This window comes from Puntigrus tetrazona, chromosome 5 (assembly GCF_018831695.1).
Source record: "Puntigrus tetrazona isolate hp1 chromosome 5, ASM1883169v1, whole genome shotgun sequence".
Taxonomy (NCBI): Eukaryota; Metazoa; Chordata; class Actinopteri; order Cypriniformes; family Cyprinidae; genus Puntigrus; species Puntigrus tetrazona.
Genome location: NC_056703.1, coordinates 15,450,819 through 15,477,212, shown reverse-complemented (window position 1 = coordinate 15,477,212; position 26,394 = coordinate 15,450,819). Strand labels below are relative to the sequence as shown.

Here is a 26,394-nt window from a genome sequence, read left to right as displayed (position 1 = left end):
TAGTATGATTAAATAAAACAAAAGAGTGTCAAGCGATGTCTGAATGTTCTTGTCATATGATGTTCTTCAGACAGCTGTAGTTGCGTGGATGGCTTTTGGTAATTGTTCAGCCTTTTAGGAAATGGGTAAACAAAGACTTTGACCTTAGGGTATAAACGCTCAGTACCTGTGTCAGTATGAGTGTGTGTGTGCTGGAGCGCTATCAGAGGTAAGATATGAACTAAATCATTCATTCTGTGCATTTGAAAAGTTCTGCAAAATGTTGGCTCTCTTTTATGAATATACGGTGGTTCTGTTTAAAAACGAATAAACATGGAATAATCACTCTAATTGGAAACAGAGTTTAAAAAAATCTCCAGTGTTAGGAAACTTCTGGAAAGAAGCAGGAAGAGTAAATGTGACTGTATTTGTGTGAACCAAATAATATGTCATGAGGGTCCTTTTTTGCAATTTAGATTTATACATCATCTGAAAGTTGAAAGAATAAGCTTTCCACTGATTTGTTGTTTGTTAGGATGGGACAATATTTGGATGACACGACTATTCGAAAATCTGGTATCCGAGGGTGTAAAAAAATAAATATTGAGAAAAAGCTTTAAAGTTGCTCCAATTAAATCCATAGCAATGCATATTTGTAATTCAAAATTATGCTTTGATATATTCATAGGAGAAATCAAAATCTCAATAGAAAAATTATCTTCACTTAAAATACCCCTGTTATGGATAGTGAATGGTTCATATTTTGGTTTTGAGAGTGTTTAACAACACGTTGACATGCAAGGTCAAAAACCCACTGTCTTATACTCAGGGCTCAAATTTGGATTATTAATTTTGTGTATTATATAAAACATGTCATTCACATGAAACGTTAAAATTGTCTAGTTATGTTAATTCACGAATTAAATAGCGGTGACTGGCCAATCAAAACTCGGCCAATCAAAAATCAAAGCACTCACAAACTCCAAGCAAGTCTTTTCGCGCAAAAATGGCTCTAAAGTTCTTTAAAAAAATATAGAATGTATGATTTTATCTTGAATTAGAATTTATTTTTTTTAATAAACATTGCGCAAACCTTATCAGCAAATGTTCTATTAATTTTATGCAATAGCGTCGGTCTGTTCCTTGAATGAATCTGTTTTGAAGGAATCGAGTGATCTAATGATTCAACCGTCCATTCAGATGAACTCACTCCCCGCGTCCCAATGTGGACAGCCTACTACTCACCCTCACTAAATAGTATTCAAAAGTACTAATATCACATAGAATTTAAGATCCATACCAACACCGCATTTATTTTATACCATATTTTCTGAACGACTCTCTAACGATTCGCTCGACTATTATGTTTTTAACCCCCTGCTTTGTGTGACGCTAATATTTAGTGATTGGTCCAGTTGGTCTCGTTTTTGTTTCACCACGCCTGCAGCATTCATCAGCACGGTGCTTGCTTTGTGTACAACATTATCAGAAAAACCTCTATTTTAATGCTCCTAGTGGCAATGATTTTTAATTTTCATTCAGACCAACTCGAAAACACCAGCAAAGTGGGCGGGGATTATGCTAATACTCGTGCTGACGTCAAAATAAAACCGCTTGGGATTGTTTTATAAACAACTCGTTTCAGTGATTCAGAGTCGACTCTTTCTTTTAAGAGACAATTTATTATCATTAATTTTATACACGATGCACTTTCAAATTTAAAACTTTGCAGGGTGTTTTTATTCACTTAGTTACTGTGAAACACGCTGCATAAAAGGTAATTTTCATAAATAGAATTACATTACAAATCACGAATGTAAAATTTTAGACAGCAAAATCTTCAGTTTCGTGTTGTTCGCGCGAATACAACACCGACACAAAAACGAACACGCAACAATGACAAAGAAGGCTCATTGGTGTCTATCTCCTCCGTCTCCGACGTTTTAAATCTGTATCGGCCACTTTAGCTTCTCTGAAAGGAGGGGTGAGCGGGGAACGAGCAGTTGGGTGCAATTCGCAAAGTCGCCGCTAGATGCCGCTAAAATGTACACTGCACCTTTAAGGCATTGCGTTTATTAGAATCACTATAAATTTGAAATGTAGTCTAGATTTTATAATGGATAATAATAATAAAAAATAAATAATAATACACAATTATTCAGGTTTGCGATTTGTGTGGTTTTTTTATTTGTTGATAGGAAAAAGGGTTCTAATTAAGCCATGGCAGCAACAATCACTCTCTCCAAGGCTCTGCAGATGCCAGCTGTGGGCTTGGGAACATGGAAAAGTGCTCCAGGACAGGTGTGTCAAAACCAACATAAACTCATAAAAAGTTTAGTACAGCTCAGAATGCACTATATATGTCTGTATGCTTATTAACTGATTTATTCGTTGTGGCAGAACTGGATTAAACTGTGTCTTGCTGTAGGTAAAGCAGGCTGTACTAGCAGCTTTAGACTGTGGCTACAGGCACATCGACTGCGCAGCAGCTTACAGCAATGAGCGAGAGGTCGGAGAGGCTCTGAGTGAGCGACTCGGAGAAGGAAAGGTACCTGCAGATAAAACTATACTTAAAGTGCATTTTTTACCTCAAAATCATCAATGCATTACACCCAAATGTGTAAATATCTTACAGCCTCTTAGACGAGAGGACATTTTTGTGACCTCCAAGTTGTGGAACACCAAGCACCATCCAGATGATGTGGAGGAGGCCTGCAGAAAGTCTTTGTCAGATCTGAAGCTCAGTTATCTGGACCTGTATCTCATGCACTGGCCAATGGCCTTTGAGTAAGACTTTATGTTTCCATGTCTAGCTCTTGTATAGTGGAAAATTTTATTTGATTTTCTCCAATGTGCCCAAACTTTTAGTTAACATAAAAAAATGCAGTATGTTAAATATTACAGTTTAACCAGTTTCTGTTTGAATATCTTTTAATTTCAAGCAGTCATTATCGCAGTCTTTAATGTCAGACGATCATTTCGAAATCATGCTAACATTATTATATTATTATACTTTTCCTGTTATTATTATCATTGTGCTGCTTAATGTTTTGTGAACGAATTCTTTGATCAGCTCAAAATAACAGCATTTGTTTGAAGTAAGTGGGGGCACAGGATCGGGAAAGGTGTGGAGCCCTCGAAAAGCAATGGAGCGATGTGCTGCCCATGAACCAATTGTCTTGCAAAAGGTGTACAATAAACTATGATGTGTTTTCAATACTTCCAGGAGAGGAGATGAACTGATGCCCCGACGGCCTGATGGCACAATTCGATATGATGACACTCATTATAGAGACACATGGGCAGCCATGGAGAAGCTGGTTGACCAGGGCCTGGTAAAAGCCATTGGCTTGTCGAACTTCAGCGCCAGACAGATTGATGACATTCTCAGTGTGGCCAAACACAAGCCAGTGGTCAACCAGGTATATATAACTGGAAAGAATGAACTGTCCTTGTGTTAATTTGCCACTGACAACTAATAGCAATAAAGTTATTAGTGTGGTCCTTTAGAATAGTCATACTTTTTTACCATTTGAACTAATCTGTTGTTTTGCGTATTTTAATGATACAAATAAATGTAAATGTATATTGTAATAACTATTATAAAATGTTTTTTTTGTTTGTTTAATTCCAAAATATTTTCAGGTGGAGTGCCATCCATACCTGGTTCAGACTCAGCTGGTGTGTCACTGCTGGAGTCGAGGGCTGGCGGTAACAGCCTACAGTCCTCTGGGTTCTCCTGATCGCCCGTGGGTTACACCTGGAGAAGCCCATCTGCTGGATGATCCGAGGGTGCTCGGACTGGCCAAGCGCTATAACAAGACCCCTGCTCAGGTTGTTATCAGGTAAAGATGGTCCAAGAATCCACACTGGAGTCCCCTTTTCCTTTCAGTACATTTATTTCATTATTAGTGTGTGTTAGAATACATGTACATTGCACACTTCTGGATTTGGTTTGGACTCATAGATGGCACGTACAGAGAGGTGTTGTTTGCATCCCTAAAAGCGTCACTCCAACCAGGATCAAGCAGAACATCGAGGTTGGTTGGGAAAAGTCTTAAAACGTATTTTTTCATGGTTAAATAAATTCCTCTGCTCCATTTTGCGATCCAGAAATAACTAAAAGAGGTCGACATTCCTTAAAAGCTTTTTGACAGCAAAACAAGATCAGCCAATCACGGCCTCAACGTCGACTCGACCAATGGCATGATTGTGGGGCGGCACTAAGTGTTTGTCCAGAAAACCTAACTTAAAACATTTACATCATTATTTTTCTAAATCCATTTGGACATGCTTGTGACAGACATTCCACGCTTAAGCTTTAAAACGTTATTCATCCTCTGTGACTCATTTCAACACATGCACCTGAGCTCTTGCGTCTCAGCTTCAATGCCTTGGCAGGTTATTTAACCACAGAGCCTCCACGTAACCATCATCATTTAAATAATGCTCGGAGGAGTTTAAGCAAGGTCAAACATCATTAGTGCTTATTCAGGATGTCAACAAAAGAGAGGACATACAGAGACACCTGCAGGACAAGAGCTGAAATGAGAGAGGGGCCAAGTTATTGGGATAGTTCACCCAGAAATAAAATGTTTATACAAATACATTTAGGTCAATCATTTGTAAATATTTTTCCAGTTACCTATCAAGTTTTTGATAGCTTAAGAGACATGAGAACCAATGAATTTAGACATCAAACATTTGTATGGCATTTTTTGAACGTATCAGCGGATTTAAGAGTTAGTGATAATTATGGAAATCACTGTTCATCTTTGCACACAGGTGTTTGATTTTCAGTTATCTGATGAAGACATGAAAGTGATTGAGTCATTTAATAGGAATGAGAGGCTTATCATTCCAACTATAATGGTGAGTATTAAGAAAAATTTAAGTAAACAAAAATGTTACAAAATGTACGTCAGTTATGGCTAAAAACTTTTGTTATTCCACAGAAAGATGGAAAAAAGGTCTGGAGAGATGCAAATCACCCTCATTTTCCTTTCAGTGATTCATATTGATCAAATGCAGCAGAAAATGTGTAAACCTCTTAGAAATTTAATCGTAAAATGACATGCATTTAAATGTGTTCATGATTTTATGGTGAACCATTAAAGACAAGATTTAAACCAGAGCAAACTATAAAGCAGTTACAGGAAATCATTGGGTAATTTGGACACCAGTATAAATGAGGTGCAATATAGAAAAAAATAAAAAGACATGCAAAAAAAAAAAAAAAAAAAGTCCTTTATTACATTTTTTTTAATACCTAGAATGGGTTAAATAATTATTAAAATTAAATGTTAGTATATCCCAATCATTTTATTCCCAATCATTCTATGCATGTTCAGAGACCCCAAACCTCTGCAAATTAAAACACCACATCATCAGGTCAATTTTGTGAATTTTATTTAACATTTTTCAAACTTGTAATACATTATATGCTACATTCATAAAAAAAGGAAAAAGAAAAACAAAAAAAAAGTCATTAGCAATTATTTTTTTTCTTTGTTTTTTGTTTTTTTTTTATCCTTCCAACAGCCTAGCATTAAACCCCACCACTAAAGCTGCTCATATAGCTTGTGAAAAGTTAATGAAATCACTATCGTGTATTGTTTTCACTGTAATTTACCCCCACCCACAGAACGTCAAGATTAAAGTTCTCAGAAATCATCCTTTCACAAACCAGAGCAAAACACAAGCAGCTACATGCTTTTCTCTATAAACAGAGGGGGGGAGGTGGACAGAAGGAGAACGAGGCGAATAAAAAAACAGGGGGAATGGACATGAGGAGAAGCAGAAAATAAACAAAAAAGCACAGTCCTAAAAATGTGGAATTTTTTATTTTTTGTCTTTTGTACACGGCGGCCTGTATGAAGAGTGGCCTGTGAAGGTTAGCCACGTGGTCACATTTATCCATAAAGATCATCATCGTTGTCCTCATTAAAGATGTTGCCTCCACCACTACCAGAAGAGCCCTGACTTGGTCCACTTCCTCCTTGGTTACTGGATGGGAATCTTAAAAAAAAATATATATATAAAATCATAAACAAGGTATTCTGAATGCATGAAAACCTAATGACATTCTGACAATTACCCAATTACTTCCAGAAAAAAAAAAAAAAAAGGCTATTCATAACAAAAGCTTCCACTAAACAGGACTTAATATCCCACCTGAAACTGCCAAAGCCTCTGCTTTGTTGCAGGGTCTGTGCGAACATCTCGTATTTGCGGATGTCATTATCACTGACAGAGCGGCGGGCAAAGCGCATAGCTTCCTCGAAATGGTCCTTTCTAATCTCAGGCACAGGGTCATCCTCTTCCACCTCCTAAATATACAAATAAACCAGTATGTTAGAAAATACAAACGAGCATACTAGCTTTTAATCCATAAAACCACAGTATTTAGGAACCCACTTAAGCTTCAACTGGGCAAACTTTGAAAAGGAAGTACTTGAAGGGTAGAGAAGCAATCATTTTGAAAAACAAATGAAATCTCACCATTGCAGAAGGGTTAGTCTGCCTCTCGCGTTCCCGTCTGATCTCATTCTCGATAGACTCACGGATGGCCAGTTTACAGGCTCTCTGACAGATCTCAGTCAAGTCAGCACCGGAAAAGCCATTGGTCATCTTGGCCAAGAAGTCCAGGTCCACGTCCTACACACACACACAAAAAAAAAAAAAAAAAAAAAAAAAAATGAAAAATGAATAATCAATAAAAAAAGATTAAAAGAGAAAATTACAAAATACATCCACTTTCACCTTTGAGATTGGAGACTTCCTGAGATTAGCTTTGAGAATGGCAATGCGAGACTTCTCATCAGGCAGTGGGATGTAGATAAGCTGGTCCAGTCGGCCAGGCCTGAGGATGGCAGGATCAATGATGTCTGGTCTGTTGGTGGCCCCAATGATGAAGACGTTCTTCTTGCTGGACATACCATCCATTTCTGTGAGAATCTGGTTAATGACTCTGTCAGCAGCGCCACCACCGTCGCCAACATTTCCACCACGAGCCTTAGCAATGGAGTCCAACTCATCAAAGAAGAGCACACAAGGAGCAGCTTGACGAGCCTGGAGCAGGACAAGGACAGTAAGACAATTTTATCATTATAGCTGCTGCAAGAACAAACAAGATCAGTAGATCCACAGCCTCTGAAAAGCAGAACTGCTTTTATTACAAACTAAAAAGACATACCTTGTCAAAGATCTCACGGACATTAGCCTCTGATTCTCCAAACCACATGGTGAGCAGTTCTGGGCCCTTGATTGAGATGAAGTTGGCCTGGCACTCATTGGCAATGGCCTTGGCCAGCAGGGTTTTACCACAACCTGGTGGTCCGTAGAACAGCACACCCTTGGATGGGGTCATGCCAAACTTAAGGAATTTGTCTGGATGTTCCACTGGGTACTAAAAAGGGACAGAAAAGATTATTAAAGATGTGTCAAAAGATTTAGAATGCAGCTGTGAGAACAATGTTGTCCAAAATAGTTCAGTACCTGCACCAGCTCCTGTAGCTCTCTCTTCACATCGTCAAGGCCACCGATATCCTCCCAGGTGATGTTGGGAACCTCCACAACTGTCTCTCTCAGGGCAGATGGGTTGCTCTGGCTAAGAGCCCACTGTTAAGTAGAAAACAAATATAGTTTTTAAATGCAATTCCCATATTTAACTGGTCAGATTGTTGAAAGAGTTCCTAAAATCCTCACCCTGAAGTCATCCATTGTTACAGCCAGGGAGTTCATAACCTCTGCATCAATGGTCTCATCCTCCAGATCAATGAGGTCCATTTTCTTTCGAATGGCTTGCAGTGCAGCCTCGGAGCAAAGTGCAGCCAGATCAGCTCCCACATGACCATGGGTCTCATTTGCAACCTAAAGGCAAATTATGGACAGTTTACAAAGGGCCGAAAAATACAAAACAAAAACATCTTAATGCATGGAAAAAAAAAAAAAAAAAAAAAAAAAAATTGCCACTTAAGAAAAAGGTAGTAATATTTAAAACAAAGTTCAACTTAGTAGCCTTTGTATGTGCTTTTGGCTAAGAGCATAATGAGTCAATGCAAAATACAATAGTACATGATACTTATGCACCCATACTTAATGGGGCACTGAAATAAATTAGCATGCAATGGGACTCAAACCTAACTGCAAATTACCCTGATAACTACTGATCATTAAGATCTATACCACACAGCAAAAAGGTAGGAAGTGGGAAAAAAAACCCCAAATAATCAGCAAAATTGAGACGCATGAAAATACATTATTTCGGGGAGATGCATTTAAAATTTTTAATCCACTTGGCTCAAAAATCTGAGTGGGCAGAATTAAACAGACATGATGCTCCTGCCAGTGCCTGATTAAGGAGACCCAGTTTAAATGAAAAGTAAATCATCACAGAGAACCGAATGTTCTGACATCATCTAAAACACACCTGCTCCAGATCAACATCATCTGCAAGCTTCATGTTCTTGGTATGGATCTGAAGTATCTCAAGTCTTCCAGTAGCATCTGGAATGCCGATGTCCACCTCTCTGTCAAAGCGTCCTGAAATCAAGAGAGTCAGGAACATCAGAACAAGACGTTGCCGCCTTAAGGTGCACTGCCTATACCAAGAAGACTGAACATCAACTGAAAATGTCTTGGCAAAAAAAAAAAGTTCTTTACAGAGCAACACTTGAGCAGAGTGATCTCACCAAATCGCCTGAGAGCTGGGTCAATGCTGTTGGGTCTATTAGTGGCTGCCATGACAATGACATGAGCCCTTTGCTTCAGTCCGTCCATCAGAGTGAGAAGCTGAGACACAATGCGCCTTTCCACTTCACCGTGAGTCTGAGAAAACAGACAAGAACCATTTACTGCAATAACACTAATAGATCTCATAAGAGGTTGCTTTAAAGTAGTAATATGCAATTTGTTGTCTTTCAAACAGCAAGAAAAGGGTAAAAAAAGGGCAGTGGGGAATCAAGAATTGTGTATAGAATGTTAAATGTGACAAAAAAAACAACAAAAAAAGCAACACTAATGAATAAAATCAGACAAAAAGAAGCAGTCAAAACCACCACTCAGAAATCTTACCTTCTCTCTTTTTGGTGCAATGGCATCAAGTTCATCAATAAAGATGATGGCTGGTGCGTTCTTCTCTGCTTCCTCAAAAGCCTTTCGCAAATTGCTCTCAGATTCTCCTGCCAGTTTACTCATGATCTCAGGTCCTGGGATCAACAAAAGTTTGTCAAGCTTAGATTTTTGACAAAAAAAACCCCATAAACAAAACCTAATTCAACTAAACTAATTTCTGTTCTGAATATAAATTCATCCACACCATTGATGAGGAAGAAGAATGCTCCAGTTTCATTTGCCACAGCACGAGCGATGAGAGTCTTTCCAGTTCCAGGGGGTCCATACAGCAGAATGCCACGGGGAGGCTGAACAAACAATAAGTGATTGTAACCTCATACTACAAACACATAACACTTTAATGTGTGTGAACCTCAGAGTGCAGATAATTACCTTCACTCCAATAGCCTTGAAGAGAGCTGGGTGTCTCAGAGGTAGCTCCACCATTTCTTTGATTTGGGCGAGCTGTTTCCTTACCCCTCCAATGTCATCATAACCCACCTCATTCAGAGACTCTTCCTCATCCTACAAACAGGCGTGCAATTACAATCATATACACTTCATGCGCTCTTACCCCATTTAGTTAATTTTTAACCCGGACAAATCTTAAAGCATTTGTCAACCTACTGACCTCTCTCTTGATGGGTTCCCCCTCACAGTGGATGACTGTGTCTGGGGCCACAATACAGTATGGGCTGGGATCAGTTTCCACCACTTTGAACTCCACAGCGCGCATGCCTCCTCGGACCAGGAAAATATCACCTACGGAAATAAAGCAAAACCAAAACACTTCAAATGTGTTTTATAGACCAACTGAAGTTCATGCAGTCCTAAGCCACAAACTTTTATGAGCTCTTTAAACCAGCGGACATTTCAAATCCATCGGTAACTTCATACCAACAGAAGCCCCAAAACATAAGGAAAAAAAAAGAAAAAAAGACAGTAGTGCTTATAAACCCAAACTATGTAGGCTGTTAAAATGTTTAGGCTTTTTCAATGTTTTTGAAAGAAGTGTCTTTTGCTTAAAGGATACATTTAATAAATGTCTAATAACTTTGAAACACTTCCATTTAAATACATTTTAAAGTGTTACTTATTTCTGTGATAATGCAGAATTTTCAGCAGCTTATAATAAAATGAAACCCTGTCTGTGAAAGTTAGGCTTAAAAAGGTTGACTTCAACAACACAAGTTACATTGTCATAGAATGTTCTAACTTAAGGATGATTTTTTTTTTGTAGAACAGTAAAAGGAACAAAAGAAATAAAAATACCACAGGATTTCTCTTTTTTTTCCCCCCTCCAACAAAAGTTTGACACTGTGTAAACATGATTGACAACATGAGGTTGTATTTATTTTTCAACATGCCAAAATTTCAGACTCTGTGTGAAATAGGGATGCACTGAAATTAAAATTCTTGGCCGAAGCCGAACAAAATGAAATGCTGAACCGAAGGCTGAATACTGAACACGTCCCCCATACTTCCCGTACCCCCCACCCACATTTTCCCCTTACATTTGATGATTGTTATAATAAACTTAGTAGAGCTGTTGTACTTATTACTATGATTTTATTTTAAAAATGAACAAATGTTACTGAGCAGCTGACGAGAGCAGATTTGGTTTGAACCCTGGCTAACAGGCAGATACAAACGCTCATGCAGCACTGCCTGAACAATCCGTGTGTGTATTATAAAACATAACGTCTGAAGTTTATTAATCATTCGCCATTTAGCAAATTTGGTCATCTCACAATAACCAGCAACAGCCAGCCTTCCTCTTCTCATCAGATTTTTTTTTAGATGCAGTGTTAAATGGTCTCTCACTGTCAGCGCTTGTAATGATTGTACTTTCTTCCGCTAACACTAGCTTATATATTACCAACTTGGTTGCTGTCTCAGCGTACACCAATATTTGATCACATCACGTCACTGGCATCATTTATTCAGTCTTTTTTGGTTATTTAATACAATTTTGGTTGCCAAACATTGGGCACATCCCTAGTGTGCAATGACCTGAAGTCTTATAATAAAATAATAAAATGACTGAGCCCAAACTTCTGCATGGTAGTGTTCATACACCGACAACATAAAAAGTAACATCTCACAGTTGACTCCGTGAATAATACAAAAGGAATCTATCATCTTTTTACTTTTTTTATAATGATTATTAGAGATATATTTACCTTTTCGGATTGGTCGGTAAGCCTCCAAGAAGTAAGGCTTAAGATAGACCTCAAACAGGTTGCCAGTGATGCCCTCCACTGTGTCATCGATTGGCAGAACATGAATGCGCTTTCCATACTTCACATCTGGACATGGCTGAATACTGGGAGTGGGAAGAAAAAAAAGAAAAAAAAGAGAAACAAATATAAACCATATATTTAGAGGTGAATTTTGAAAAAGCAAGTATTATAGTCCTGTCAATTAGCAAAACTTTAAATTCCAAGGTTCCTTCAGTCATCATTTATAATGAAAGTTGAAACAGAAAACACCCTTACCTGATGACATCACCAAGGCGCACCCTGAGGTTGTTTCGGACCACCCTGTTCATGCGAACCTTTTCGTCAGAGCAGGTGTCGTCAGACAGGACGATGCAAACGGTCTCCCTCCTCTTCTTACCCTTCAACAGCACTGTGTCCCCCCTAAAGAGCTGGAGCTCATCCATCTTTGCCTGAAAGAGCAGAGAACAATGCGATGGGTACATAAAGACCTCATACAAGCGATAAAGGAGGTTATAATATTTACACTTAAAATTTAACTCAAGATGGTACCTGAGAGAGAGACACAACACTGTTGTCCTCATTGATGGATTCATCAACGATCAGCCTATTTGGCCTGTTCTTCTGCTTCAGAATGGCAGTGGAAAGATCATCATTTTTGGATCTGTATAGAAAACAACATTTTAAAGCGGTTTTACACAAAAAAGGACCAATAGTGTACAATAGTTGACAGTTTTCCTTTGGTATTCCAGCTGACAATGATGTTGGTTCACAATTTTTTTTTTTTTTTTAAAAAAAGGAACTGATATTAAAAGTAATATGATTCCAGAATAATCTGCTTGGCATTTAACAAAAACAAAAACCAGTAACCCGAGGTCGTCAGTGAAACAAAAGATGTTCAGTTGTCAGTCTCTGACACCATTCCCAACACGGACACTTTTCACTGCCAGGTTAACTGTCCCTACAACAATGTTTTACATTTCTAAGGTGGTTACCAGAGATATATTATTATACCATTTTATTTCTTTCAGTATCACTTAAGGCGAAAGTGAAAGATACGTTACGTTTCATATCATATCAAGTAGAACTTTCAGTTAAAAAAAAAACAGCATTACATATCATCTGTCCCGAGAGTACTACCCGATGGAGTCGATGGATAAGTGCATTTCTACTCATTTGCACGTTTGTCAAGCTCAAGTTACTCTAGAGCCTTCCACAAAACACTGGACTGAAAGCCGTAACGATCCGCTAGATTTAGGCCAGGATGCAGTCGCGAGCAAGGCCTTGCTGTAACTGATCCCGCGGAATACAACAATTTGAGATATAGGTCTGCAGAGTTTTTTTCCCCTGAAAAGACAGCGGACAAAGGAAACCAAACTATGAGTTAGCAGGCAGACGTCAGTAGGCTGCGGCCAACAGCGCGTGTGTAAATAAGCTAACAACACTGTCACAGCTAACACAGCACACGTTAGGTCTTTACATACTACCGAACTGTACAATTAACTTCCTCACACAAACGTTAGCGTTTGTCGTGTACGCCATTTAATGTGTTAAGGTAGATTAATATATGATTCAAATTCCTCAGAGTGTGTGATGTGAGAGCTAGCAGCAGTTAGCCATCCCCAGTGGCCAATGACACAGCAAATGCTGCCGTGTGACATGTGAGGCTAAAACACTTGAAATACAAGCATTTTCGCGTTTATGAAAACTCTAGAGTCAGGTATGGTTAGTATCTAAAGCTAGCGTCGTCACATCTTGTCAAGTTGTTTTCGGTTTGATGGAAATATCCAGATCACGGGATTTAAAATCATCAACTGCTGCTATGAGCGTTTACACAAAGCCGGTTTGACGCTTTAGCTCGCTTTGCTCGTTATTAACGGCTCGACTATTACAGATAATTACAGGTGTTTATATTTATAAAGCGATACACGGGTAGTTTAAGTGTGTTGTGCGTGTTTATCCGAGCAGTCGCCGGTGATGCCGGTGGGCCGAAAGCCTCTATCATATGCGGAGATGACTCAGTTCGGTTAGCTTGCATGCTAAACAGAGCTGATGTTAAGACTCACAGTCGCGTTAAAAACTCCCGCAAAGAAAACTTTTAACGAGCGAAGAAAACGTTGGTATCTGAAGAGGACGAAAACAAACCAATTTACATCTGCGCTCGGATGAGAAACCTGTAGAGTGTTAACTCGCACTTTTTCATTGATCACCGTTTATGATGCGTTCGTCTTTTAGCTTCGTGGCTAACTGGTACTCAACAAAAAATAAAACAGCCACGATCACACTAAATAAAAAATAATTAAAACTGTACTTACTCTCCACCCGAAGCCATATTGCTTCTCCCGAGAAAATATATAAATAGTTGATGGAAATGAGTAGCTCGCTAGAGTGACCGATTCCAACCTTCACACTAGCTTTTTTACCTCTGCACTGGATTAGCCTGCTAACATCAACTCTGCGGGGAAAAAGTTTCCTCGCCCATTGAATAACGAGCCAATCAGAGCACACGTTGCGATTGCTTGCGCTGACTGATTGGCCAATCGCGGTCGGAACGTGGTAAAGCGCGAGCATAATTGGTCCGGGTGGCTTTCAGAGTTGATTGTGATTGGTTTATTTTCTGCTGCGTTGTGAATTGTCTCTTTTTGATTGGTTCAGGACGGTCTGATTAAACTGTTACTCCGCTGAGCCGAAGTGTCAAAATGCCACAAATAAGTCTATTGCCAAATAGGCCACGTTTCCCAACAAGTTAGGTAATATCAAAGCACACAGAACGCCATATGTAGTCGAGTATATGTTGCGTAATATTTTAAACGAACTGTAATTCAGAATGTAAGTGAATCCATAGTATTACTGTCATATAAAATGTACTTATATGTGACTCTGTAGGTTGAAATAAGAATTAAATTACAAAGCAATTTTAAGTTCAAAATATTTTCCAGAGCTTATTAGTTTCAAATTATTTTATTATGAACAGTGTTTATTTGAAAACATCATAGATAAACAAGATGCTAATCTGAAAATTGGCAAGTGTAAGTACAAAATATCTGATACCAGTCTGGATGCATTCCTGAGCTCACAAATAATTTGTTCTGAGGCGTTGAATGCTACAGGGTTACATATGAAAAGGAAATGAGACAACTTTATTTTCTGAATGTAGTTTTGGTTTGGATGCACCAAAAATGTGAAGTGATTTAGAAGTTAGTAGAGAGCATCCTTTCTGACATCTCTCATGACTTCTTAGCTTCAATGTATTCCACAACCTTCTTCTTCAACTCACTGAAGTCAAAAGTCGTGTCATCTGGCCACAGTTGTAAATACAGCGGCAGATTTCTGAAACGCAAGACAAAAGATTACTGAACATTTATCATACCAGTTACGATCTCTTAGATTCCAATGATTTGTGACTTCGATGTGTAAGTCATATTATGATATAAGTGTATTATAACACAAATGAACAACATTGACGTTCTGATGGCTTACACGGATTTAGGTGCATCTGAAGTACTATGGGTTTCTCTCCAGTGTGCTGATGCTTCCTCTCTACGATCAAGCCTCCACAAGACCTCAGATAGCAACATCTTAAAAGTCTTACAACCTAGTGATATTCAACTCCACATGTAAATATGAGATGGACAGCACAATGTATCAGACTAATCACAACAAAAAAGTCTCACAAGTTCTCTATATAGCAGCATATCAGGTGAATACCTGGTGTCATTTGGAGACTGAGATGAAGATCTCTTAGGGCTTCCTTCAATTGACCTTTTTCCAGAAAGCAGAGCCCTCTACCAGCTAGTGCTTGTCCTTTTGCTACTTCCAAAGTCATAATTCTTTCCACCAATGCTTCAGTGTTTCCGAGATGTTTTTGTTTCCAGTCTAAAAGTTTGATTAAATTACATAAATAAATAATAAATAATGGTACATGAAGCAGGAGCACACATCAAACGTGGCCTCAGCGTGCTAAAGAGAGAAAAACAGCTTCTTCATCTCTTGAAAGTTGATCTGTTATTAATAGATACTCCTTGAAGACCCAAGGATAAAAATATATATGTATAGTTAAATATATCTGTAAGTCTGCTTTTCCAAAGATATCAGTACCAGGCAATACTTCACAAACAAACACGGATATGATCAGCGTGAACAGAGGAACGTTAAACCTGGGAAAAAAGAGGTTTCTTACCTTTCTGTTTAATGAACACTTTCACCACAGTATTAATTGCTCTGAAAGAAAAGAATGAAAACATAACAAAAAGCAGTTTGACACATTTCACAAAACATGGTTTGCCAACAGGTCTAGGTACTAAATTAAGGCACCTTGTGAAATTTGTAATAGCCTCTTTGGTGTCCTTCAGATTCCAGTGGGCTTGTGCTTGAAGGAGATGGGCTGCACCGGCCCATAAAACATAGTCCACATTTTGAAGAATCACGTCATATGAAGCTACATTTTGTTTTTCATCAGCATCAAGCATCAGTCTCTCAGGGATGAAGTCCAAAGTGCTGGTGACGACATCCTCACAGACCACAAGAGCGTCACTAAAACGTTTCGCTTTTAATAAAGCAAATCCTGCTTCAAGGTAGACCACAGGAATTCTGGGAAAAGAAGTACCATCCCCCGTGTGTATCTGAAACACAGACATTCTCAATCAGTTATTTTGCTTAATAAACACTATTACTGAACGTGATGCCTGAAAAATTGCAATCCTTACAATATCTTTGCCATCTGTTTGCAGTGATGCCAACAGATCAAGATAGTACTCAACGCCATCTGAAATGCTGATGGACATAAAAGACGTATTTTGTTTAGTTTCTCCATCTGGTTAGATATCCGATTGATTCTATTTTAAAATTTGATGTATGGTTTGAGCATTTGTCCTTGTTGTGGAATCACTTGCCTGCCATTGGACACACATGTGTGAGCCAGAGTGTGCAGAATCAGAGAGGGGGAAGGGACTCTGCTAATGAAGGTCATCTGTTCACCACCAAGCAGTGTAGCTGGAGAGACCAGTGAAGCACAGGATGAATTTTTGTCGGATTGCAGTTGGACCGCCTGTAAACAAAGCAAAAGAAAAGTGACACTACGTAACATGCAGGAAATACACCGAGTGGAAAATTATGAAAGAATGCGAAACATCCTTTATTGTTTGAAACAACCCTTGCATAAACTATGCCTTGCTGCCATGTAAAAATCTACTTTGTTGACACTAGGCATTAGTTATGGACCTTAGGTTCTTATAAACCATTTGTTTATTGTTTATATTATTGTTTTGTGAGGTAAAGACAACAATTACCAATCCATCACGGATACAAGTATTTACACGAACTAGTTCACAAAAATGAAAAATTGCTGAAAATGTACCTATCCTTAGGCAAAAGGTACACTGCAGGAAATGTAAAATCAGTATTGAAAATAACCAATAGATTTTGTACAGAATTACTTACTGAGTAAAGAAGATGCAAGGCCTCCATTTCTGCCTTTGTATTGCCAAGCTGTCTGAACACCAGAGCACTTTGATAAAGCGCACTATGGCAAGCACAGTCCACCTCCACAGCCTTCCTATAAAAGTGGAGAGCACAGTGGGGCTGGCCCTGCAGGGACATAAGAAACACAGCCACTGAGAGAGCCTCGATTCCAAATAGAAACTATTAAACTATTCAGGAACTGTTGATTTAAGAATTGTTCCGTTTAGGTCTATTTAGTTCAGGGTTCATTGGATGGGGATTGTAGAGGTTTTTACCCGCTTAGCAAAACTCTGGCCTGTAAGGTTGTGGATCTGTGCCAAGAGACGTCTGGGACTTGGGAGGCCTTTAGCCTCCTGAAAAATGTCAAGGGCCTCAAAATATTTTTCCATCTTCATCTGTTCCACCCCTAAACCAGCAAATACATTTGAAGATTAATGTCAGTTGTACTACTTACTATGTTTCAAATGGCAAAGAAACAGGACATATTTTGTGTGACATTAATGTATAGACCTACATAATGTAAATATTTTGTACCTTGACATATTACGGTGCAGACGTGCAAAAGATCCTTAAGGTCCTTTGCTGCCATGGCAACCATTAGTGAGGAGTCTTCTTCCATACTCAAAGCAAGGTTTCGAGTTTCTGTCTGGAGATTCAAAGGTGCTGAACGCTCTCTCTGTTAGGAGAGAAGGACAGCAGTATAGCAGTAAAAAAAACAGCAGTATTTATATTAACAAATCATTCTTAGGTCACATTACTAGACAATTTCATGTTTACATCTGATGTGTTTAACTACAAAATACATTTATATTATTGTTTGTCAGGGGACAAGTCACCTGGTTCAATAGAGGTTGATTTGCCATTTCAAAATATTTCAATAAATTTCGAGAGATTACCATTTTGTTATGTTATGTTACTCCAAAACCACCAAATTAAAGGCCATTAGTACTTTTTCTTTCTTTCTTTAATCTCACGATGGTCCTGACTGAAAACTGTAAAGCACATTTCAGTGTTCATGTACATGTATAACAATTTTGCATATTCAATTTTAATTATTTAATTGCTTAAAATTTAATGAGCTTGTGTTTTCACTATTAGGGATTACATTTTATAATGAGAAGGTATTAAGTCTCAGTACAATTTTTTTTTGAGGTACCTCGGTAAGTATAGCATGCATGCAAAACATTTCAGGTTTGAGATTTATTTTAAATATTTTTCAAAGGGGGCAAAAAAAATCTCCCCCACTTTCAGGTTGACTGGTGTAAATTGTGTGCATATAGCGTATGCTATTAAATGAGGTATAAAACTTGCTCTCAACCGAAGAGCTGTGGACTATGGGATTCCTAAAATGTTTTTTTTATAATAATTGTAAAAAATGAATACTTTGTGATCAGTTTGCATCAGAAGAGCGAGAACTCTCTCTAACTGGCACTGCATGAGCCACAGCATCCACTGGATGAGCAGAAGCTTGTGGACATAAGGCACACAGACTGAGGAGCCCAAAGTCTGTAAAACAGCCTCCCACAACTGAACGGGATCAGAACAGGAAACCTGAGATCCAGCGGCCTCTAAAGCTACAGGAAAAACAGAACATCAGGGGGAAATAAAGCACATAAAATGCCGTATACACATTAGTAATTAAAAACAGATATCGTGTCATTTACCTCTTAATAAACTATGCGTGAGACCTGCCTCTATTTCACTTGCTTCGGAGACACTCAAAGAGAATAAAAAGGTATTATATGAAACTGTCATTTCAAGTGCGAGTCGTTCAGGAGCTGCTGGTATTCCTGTGTAAACACAATAAGGTTATGCGCTTCTAATATCACGTTACTTACAGCCATACAAAAAAATGTAAAACATAAACATACCTTGTATTTTCTGCAGGAGCTTGCGGCTTTCCGAACAGCATCGTTTCAGAACACCCTGATTTGGTTCAAGGCCTCGTTCGTTTTGCTGAAACGATGAGCATTTCTGAGTCAAGTCTAATATCGCTGTAAACAATAAAATATTCAAATATTCATCGGTAAGTTACCTTCCAGGTCAAAACGATGCTGTTGTTCTCCTCACTCCATTTATCAACTAAGCAGGGAACGACAGACATGACAAAGTCTGGAAACCGAGGCAGACAAATGGTAGCTAAACTTTCATATCTACTGTATTAAGGCACAGGCTATTCTGATTTCTGAATCTGTACTAAAGCCACTCTCTGTCAGTGCCTTCTTGATTCGAACTTTCCCTCCAGCGAGTCTAAACGAATGATTAGAGATACAGCGCCATCTGCTGTTTGGGATGCATTAGTCATGAAAAAATGGAAATGGCGAAAAAATAGGAAATTAATTATTCAAATATCTGACAGAACATGGTGTAAAAGCGAAAGTATTTTTTTTTTTAAATAAAAACAATTTAATTAAATATCTTTATATATTCAGCTTTAACCAGTTTTATGCAATCTGCATTTTCTGAAGAAAAAATGCACATCACCAAATATGGGTCATGAAAGAACGATATTTTATAAATAGTAACAAATCTAGCATTCACTTGAAATGAAGGCTACAGAATACTGTATAAAATGTTTTTCACCATATAGCCTCCATATAATATACCCGAAAAAAGAACCATATTTTGCACATCACACGTGTAGGCCTATTAAATACATAAGTTACATTATTTTTTCCAGTGTTTATAGCTACTAAAATGACCTGCTTACAATTTGGAAAAACTATGTAAAAAAACAACGTTTGCGTACGTAATCGTGTGAAAAATATGAGGGCATTACCTAATAATATAAAAATGAAAGAAAAAGCACACCAAAGCCTAGAACATTCTAGTGTTCGGTCCTCTTTCATTTCAAATGCCAACATTTATTTAGCACTGATAACTACTATTAAGAAGAAGACGAATAACGAGACACGCAGCGTTTGCACGCCTGCCCGTTTCTACGGTTCTCCGTCATCCCTGCGGACACGTACTTATCGTGAATACCGATTTAATAGGCAGCGCGTGTAGAATCTAAACGCCTTCAGTGGTCTATCCAGTAATAGGGTCATCTAGGTCCATATGACTCGTTCCACATGACTCCGCAGTGCTTTCTGTCGCAGCATAAACTAAGATTGTACGTCACAGTCTCTCTCTTTCGCCCAAGTCCTCAGCGGAGAGGAGCAGCGACCGCAGCGCGAGGCCGTCCTAGACTTGGGAGCCAGTCGCCAAAATGGTACGATATTTCACCGTGTCAGTTCGCCATTCTGCTTTAAATACGACTAAAGCGCTATATTAAATCACATCCGCGCAATTAAAGCGCATTACTGTAGTCATGTGTATGGTTTTATTTTATTCTGATGCCAATGACGTAATGACAACCTGCTTGGAAGATTCTCGCGTTTGCGTCAACCTTGAACTTGAATTACAGGGGGGACATTTAGCTCGTTCAGGTCTTAATTATCAAACGGCGAGGAAAGAGAACGGCGCGTACAAATAACCCCATACGTCTTCTTTATCGACGCTAAACGGATAAGTCAGGATTTCAGCGAGTTCGCCGTGTGATAGTTACACCACGCGTACGCGTAAATACGCGCAAATACGCGTACGGTCTTTGTTTTTAAGCGAAAGTGAGTTGCGTTATTTTAGGGATATGGCCCAGCACATCGCACGCGCGCACGCCGGAATAACGTTACCCCGTTATAAATAGCGCGTTTACGCCCACTGTTCTTCTCTGTGCGCGTATTAAAGTTTCATGTGCCGAGGGCGAGCGAGCCATGATTATGGAGGGGTGCCGGGTGCGAACAGGGTTATTATAAGGACGGGGCCGCTGTGTTATTGTTTTTGAGGGACGAAACAACCCAACTCTGTTATCAGGCTGCACAAGCTTGTCATTGGCTGCGTGTATCGCTGGGCAGCGCCTGGCTGAGGAGACTGCTGCAGCACACAGCGGCTCCCCAGAAAATGCGCACTCATAGTACAGGCTGTAGCCTACTTCAGCGCACCCTCAGAAACATTATCAAAGATTTAGAGAGCAGTATTCCCCGTTAGGAAGCGTCAGATTATTTAAAGCGTGAGAAGATCAGGTTGCTTAACCTGGTACAATTAAAAACAGGAATGAAAATAAATCTGTATTTTAAAACAAAATAAAAGGAAAATGTAAAAAGAATGAAGTGCCTTTTAATTTATGGGTAAAGAGACATTCTTTACGCTTGTTTGGATTTTAGGCTATTTTACCGGAAATATTATTACTTTTTAATATTTTAGTTATAATTGTAATATTTATTATAATTAGAATAATTTGGAATAATTATTTCGTTGCAATATGTATGGTTACGGTATAATTTTTTTGTGACATGTAAATAGGGCATTTGTTTCTATGCTCTTTATTATTGGCCATAGATTATCATGTGGACTTACATTGCAAAACCTTTTGTTTTATTAGCATATTTTACAGTTAAAAAATCATTAGAATTCCTCAAATAGATGGGTATATTATTATCATATATTTCAATGACATAAAATTACATTGTACAAACAGTTTGGCTACCAAAATCACAATGTATTTTAAAAAAATTACATATTAAAAGTTAGCTTTCATTTTTTTTTTTTTACTGTGAATTTATTTAAAAAAAAAAACACAAAAACAATATTTAGCTTCTGTTGAGGAATCAAATGTATGAGACTGTCATATTTGCCTTTTGTAGGTTACCATCGAGCCAGAGGCATTCATTTGTTTTGACATCCCATATTGTCTCCCACACACAAACACTCAATCATATTTACTCCACAATCAACACTTGATAAACTTGTCTTTGTCCCTCAGGTGAACTTCACGGTAGACCAGATTCGGGAGATCATGGACAAAAAGTCCAATATCAGGAACATGTCTGTGATCGCCCATGTGGACCATGGGAAATCTACTCTCACTGATTCCTTGGTGTGCAAAGCCGGTATTATTGCTTCTGCACGTGCAGGAGAGACCCGATTTACTGACACCAGAAAAGACGAACAGGAGAGATGTATCACCATTAAGTCAACGTAGGTATTTATATTTTAAAAGTGCGAATTTCGCCACTCCTCTAGTGTTCAGCGCCACACGAGAAAGCATATGCTAATATTTTTAAATTGATTTAGTTAGTAATATGTCCTCCCAAAGTATTCATTCTGAAAAATAAATATTTTGTTGAAAAGTGTATGGTACAGTGGGATACACCATCAAACAGTATATATTATAGGCTTCTTAGCAGAGTTGTGATGTAAAATGAACATACAAAACCATTAGTAGAGTCAACACACATTTGTGAACTGTTGATGTAATATTTTACAGTTATTGATATATGGACATTTGAACAACTTGCTCCAATGTGCATTTACCCAGAAAACACCAAGATGACATATCTGACAAACATTGAAACCCTCTACATATATGCATCCCTCACAGGGCCATCTCTCTATATTATGAGCTCAGTGAGAATGACTCGGCCTTCATTAAACAGTGTAAGGATGGTTCTGGCTTCCTGATCAACCTGATCGACTCACCTGGACATGTTGACTTCTCTTCTGAGGTGACAGCAGCTCTGAGAGTTACAGATGGTGCCCTTGTAGTGGTAGACTGTGTTTCAGGTAAGGCAAAATTAAGGCAGACCTCTAAAACGCAGTAAAAACATTCAACAAAAACATTCACCACACAAATGGTTTCATCACCTTATGGTGAGGATTTTGATGTCTGGTTGTGTTTAAATAGTAAAATAACTGAACTGTTCCACAGGTGTATGTGTGCAGACTGAGACTGTGTTGAGACAAGCCATTGCAGAGCGCATCAAGCCTGTCTTGATGATGAACAAGATGGACCGTGCCCTCCTTGAGTTGCAGCTGGAAACCGATGAGCTTTTCCAAACCTTCCAAAGGATTGTGGAAAATGTTAATGTCATCATCTCAACTTACGGAGAAGGAGAGCATGGACCAATGGGAAACATTATGGTCAGTAGCAGTTGAGTCAACTTTATGAGTAAAACGTTTGTTTTTATCTGTATTTTGCTTACTGATTTGGGGGTAACCTTAGGTGGATCCTGTGGTTGGGACTGTGGGATTTGGATCAGGCCTCCATGGCTGGGCTTTTACTCTGAAGCAGTTTGCTGAGATGTATGTGGCCAAGTTTGCTGCTAAGGGAGATAAGAAAAAAGCAGACCTTCCTCCAGCAGAACGGGCTAAGAAAGTGGAGGAGATGATGAAAAAGCTTTGGGGAGATAAGTAAGTATCTTACTTGTCATAAAGGAGACACTGGAGTACTGAAGTGATTTCCAGTAAATTGTGTGTATATAGAAAATATTCTTTAACTCAAATCTTTTTCAGGTACTTTGATCCCTCCTGTGGAAAATTCAGCAAATCAGCAACCAATGCAGATGGAAAGAAGCTTCCTCGTACCTTCTGCCAGCTTGTCTTGGATCCCATCTTTAAGGTTTGTGTTTAAATCGAACACACTCATCTTTCTCCACCATGACTCACTTACAATCCCTCTCTTATTTAAACTCTTTCCACAGGTTTTTGATGCCATTATGAATTTCAAAAAAGAAGAGACCCAGAAACTGATTGATAAGCTCGAAGTAAAGCTTGATGCAGAAGACAAAGAAAAGGAAGGAAAACCTCTACTTAAGGTATAATTGAAGAACTAAACTTTTGAGAATCCGCAGAATTCTTCTGTTGTCGTTGCTGACACATGGTTGTTTCAATGCGTCTAGGCTGTGATGCGCCGCTGGTTGCCAGCAGGTGATGCTTTGCTCCAGATGATCACCATCCATCTTCCTTCTCCTGTCACTGCCCAAAGGTACCGCTGTGAATTGCTTTACGAGGGTCCTGGAGATGATGAGGCAGCCATGGGTGAGTCACAACATTGCGAGTCATTCAACACTTCAGGGAGTTGTCTTTTTGCCAGCTTTTTGACCTTCCACCTTTGACTTTCCAGGTATAAAGAACTGTGATCCTAAAGCTCCTCTCATGATGTACATCTCTAAGATGGTGCCAACCACCGACAAGGGTAGATTCTATGCTTTTGGTCGTGTTTTCTCTGGTGTCGTTTCTACAGGGCAGAAGGTGCGCATCATGGGCCCAAACTTCACACCAGGAAAAAAGGAAGACTTGTACTTAAAGCCAATCCAAAGGTTTGCTGCTGCCAATTACATGTACATCCTTAACTGATTTGATGATCATTACCCTCATTAACATGTTGATCATGCTATGTCCTCCTCAGAACTATCTTGATGATGGGTCGCTATGTAGAACCCATTGAAGATGTGCCATGTGGGAACATTGTTGGTTTGGTCGGGGTCGATCAGTTCCTGGTGAAGACTGGCACCATTACCACTTTTGAAAATGCTCACAACATGCGTGTTATGAAGTTCAGCGTTAGTCCTGTGGTGAGAGTTGCTGTGGAGGCAAAGAACCCAGCTGATCTACCAAAGCTGGTGGAGGGACTTAAACGTCTGGCCAAGTCGGATCCTATGGTTCAGGTGATTATCTTAGCAAGGTAATAGGATGGCATAAAAAATTTCCCAAAACAAACAGTAGTTTCTTCTTCTAGTGTATCATTGAAGAGTCTGGTGAGCACATTGTGGCAGGTGCTGGTGAGCTTCATCTGGAGATTTGCCTAAAAGACCTAGAGGAAGATCATGCATGCATCCCATTGAAGGTAGTGCTTGGGTTATAATACTGACAAGGTTACATATATTTTTAATGTTTTCCCACTAACAGCTTAAGGCCATTTTTTGCAGAAATCAGACCCAGTTGTGTCATATCGTGAAACCGTCAGTGATGAATCAGACCAGGTTTGCTTGTCTAAGTCTCCCAACAAGCACAATCGTCTGTACATGAAATCTCGGCCTTTCCCAGATGGCCTGGCCGAGGACATCGATAAAGGTGATGTAACCGCCCGGCAGGAGCTTAAACAGAGAGCTCGCTACCTGGCTGAGAAATATGAGTGGGAAGTCGCAGAGGCCCGTAAGATTTGGTGCTTTGGACCAGATGGTACAGGGCCCAACATCCTTGTGGATATCACAAAGGGAGTTCAGTACCTGAATGAGATAAAGGACAGCGTAGTGGCTGGTTTTCAGTGGGCAACCAAAGAAGTAAGTAAAGACAGGTTAAGGATTTATGCTTTGCCTTTCCTACACGGTAATTAAGATACTATTTTGCCTTACTTTACCAGGGTGCGCTCTGTGAAGAGAACATGCGGTCGGTCCGATTTGACATTCATGATGTGACTCTTCATGCTGATGCCATTCATAGAGGTGGCGGTCAGATCATTCCCACAGCCCGCAGAGTTCTATACGCTTCTGTGCTTACTGCACAGCCAAGACTCATGGAGCCCATTTACCTGGTCGAGATTCAGGTACACATTGTGGATTGCTGGAACAGAAAAACAAGTGTAATCTTGATGACGTTAATATTCTTTCTTTTCTCGTTCAGTGCCCGGAGCAGGTGGTTGGTGGCATCTATGGTGTGCTGAACAGAAAAAGAGGCCATGTGTTTGAGGAGTCCCAAGTGGCTGGGACACCTATATTTGTTGTGAAGGCATACCTACCTGTAAATGAATCATTTGGTGAGTTAATATTCCAGTTTTGTATCATTTTTATATTCGAAAAATAAATATTTATTGCAGTGGAATAAAAGGCGATGCCAAATGTTATACATTCCTATATTAACATATTGTGGATGTTCATTTAAAAATACAAGTCCTTGCTGACTTTGGTGCCTATAACCAGCTTGAGTTTGTTTCTGCACAGGTTTCACAGCAGACCTGAGATCTAACACTGGCGGACAGGCCTTCCCTCAGTGTGTGTTTGACCACTGGCAGATCTTGCCAGGTGATCCATATGATGTAAACAGCAAACCTAGCCAAATTGTGGCCGATACCCGTAAACGCAAAGGTCTGAAGGAGGGTATCCCAGCACTGGACAACTTCCTGGACAAACTATAAATTGCTCTGGATTGTACATTGAAGCTTATAATCTTACAACGTTAACATGATGACTCTAAAATGTATGGCATAACATTTACACAGAAAATCAACCAAGCTTAATTTAAACATTCAAAGCTGCACAATTTGGCAGCAAATAAAACCTGAGCACATTAAACCTGTGTGGATGTGCAAACACAAAGTAAAAGCCAATACAGCACAGTAATCTGGACTTAATAATTCAACTTTAAAAATATATTTTTCCAGATGGATATGAAATATTGCTCTAATCACTGTGTAATGTGTATTGGTTTACATGTCTTAGAATGTATATGTATCATCATGAACTGTGCCCACCTTTTGGCAAAGTATTCAAGATTCTCAACAACATTACATGTGCCATTATCAATGGAGAGCTATGTCAATTCAAAACCTCAACCCTGACTGGGAGGGACAATAAAAGCACTGTATCAACATTTACAGCACATCTTTGTTTGTGTTTTTTTTTTACACATTCAACTCAAAGTAGTAGACACATGCAACAAGGGGGGACGTCTAAAAAATTAAAAAAAAACAGCCTCAGACTTCTTCAAAATGACAGTTTGTTGAATGGCTCATAATCCAGTAAGAAAATGAGACCCGTTTAAACCCTAAGTTAATAACCATTAGCAATAAAAACAGATTTCCTGA

General features: G+C 39.0%; 4 protein-coding genes across 8 annotated transcripts; 2 read left to right on the top strand and 2 right to left on the bottom strand.

Moving 5' to 3' along the window:
* The first annotated feature begins 139 nt into the window (after window positions 1-139).
* Window positions 140-5,121, top strand: akr1a1a (aldo-keto reductase family 1, member A1a (aldehyde reductase)). Of its 2 annotated transcripts, none has more exons than XM_043239300.1 (9): window positions 140-208; window positions 2,178-2,280; window positions 2,408-2,527; window positions 2,615-2,766; window positions 3,206-3,401; window positions 3,625-3,824; window positions 3,947-4,019; window positions 4,765-4,851; window positions 4,939-5,121. In XM_043239300.1, the coding sequence occupies exons 2-9, from the start codon at window positions 2,200-2,202 to the stop codon at window positions 5,050-5,052; spliced, it is 1,023 nt and encodes a 340-aa protein (XP_043095235.1). In that variant the 5' UTR covers window positions 140-208; window positions 2,178-2,199; the 3' UTR covers window positions 5,053-5,121. The 2 variants fall into 2 exon arrangements, with proteins under 2 accessions (XP_043095235.1, XP_043095236.1); XM_043239301.1 differs by having other exon boundaries at window positions 4,935-5,121.
* Window positions 5,122-5,795: 674 nt separating this feature from the next.
* Window positions 5,796-13,779, bottom strand: LOC122345300 (valosin containing protein). The gene is made up of 17 exons (XM_043239299.1): window positions 13,628-13,779; window positions 11,865-11,976; window positions 11,592-11,764; window positions 11,277-11,419; window positions 9,725-9,855; window positions 9,487-9,618; window positions 9,299-9,401; window positions 9,055-9,188; window positions 8,673-8,808; window positions 8,411-8,523; window positions 7,687-7,851; window positions 7,477-7,599; window positions 7,175-7,387; window positions 6,742-7,050; window positions 6,481-6,636; window positions 6,154-6,308; window positions 5,796-5,997 (listed from the first exon to the last, which is right to left on the bottom strand). The coding sequence occupies exons 1-17, from the start codon at window positions 13,642-13,644 to the stop codon at window positions 5,892-5,894; spliced, it is 2,421 nt and encodes an 806-aa protein (XP_043095234.1). The 5' UTR covers window positions 13,645-13,779; the 3' UTR covers window positions 5,796-5,891.
* A 478-nt stretch (window positions 13,780-14,257) lies between these two features.
* Window positions 14,258-19,861, bottom strand: fancg (FA complementation group G). 4 transcript variants are annotated; one of them, XM_043238421.1, is made up of 15 exons: window positions 19,745-19,861; window positions 18,808-18,854; window positions 18,644-18,728; window positions 18,437-18,562; window positions 18,156-18,346; window positions 17,307-17,448; window positions 17,048-17,178; window positions 16,752-16,898; window positions 16,205-16,359; window positions 16,019-16,085; window positions 15,627-15,934; window positions 15,493-15,533; window positions 15,021-15,188; window positions 14,793-14,907; window positions 14,258-14,642 (listed from the first exon to the last, which is right to left on the bottom strand). In XM_043238421.1, exons 4-15 carry the CDS (start codon window positions 18,525-18,527, stop codon window positions 14,540-14,542), a joined length of 1,659 nt encoding a protein of 552 aa, XP_043094356.1. In that variant the 5' UTR covers window positions 18,528-18,562; window positions 18,644-18,728; window positions 18,808-18,854; window positions 19,745-19,861; the 3' UTR covers window positions 14,258-14,539. The 4 variants fall into 4 exon arrangements, with proteins under 4 accessions (XP_043094356.1, XP_043094355.1, XP_043094358.1 ...); XM_043238420.1 differs by lacking the exon at window positions 19,745-19,861 and having other exon boundaries at window positions 18,808-19,675; XM_043238422.1 differs by lacking the exons at window positions 14,258-14,642; window positions 19,745-19,861 and having other exon boundaries at window positions 14,793-14,921; window positions 18,808-19,675.
* eef2l2 (eukaryotic translation elongation factor 2, like 2) lies at window positions 19,842-26,189 on the top strand. The gene is made up of 15 exons (XM_043238413.1): window positions 19,842-19,986; window positions 21,577-21,791; window positions 22,195-22,376; window positions 22,522-22,733; window positions 22,816-23,003; window positions 23,106-23,211; window positions 23,294-23,407; window positions 23,492-23,630; window positions 23,716-23,911; window positions 24,001-24,259; window positions 24,331-24,438; window positions 24,521-24,874; window positions 24,955-25,137; window positions 25,215-25,347; window positions 25,532-26,189. The coding sequence occupies exons 1-15, from the start codon at window positions 19,984-19,986 to the stop codon at window positions 25,723-25,725; spliced, it is 2,586 nt and encodes an 861-aa protein (XP_043094348.1). The 5' UTR covers window positions 19,842-19,983; the 3' UTR covers window positions 25,726-26,189.
* The last annotated feature ends 205 nt before the right edge of the window (window positions 26,190-26,394 follow it).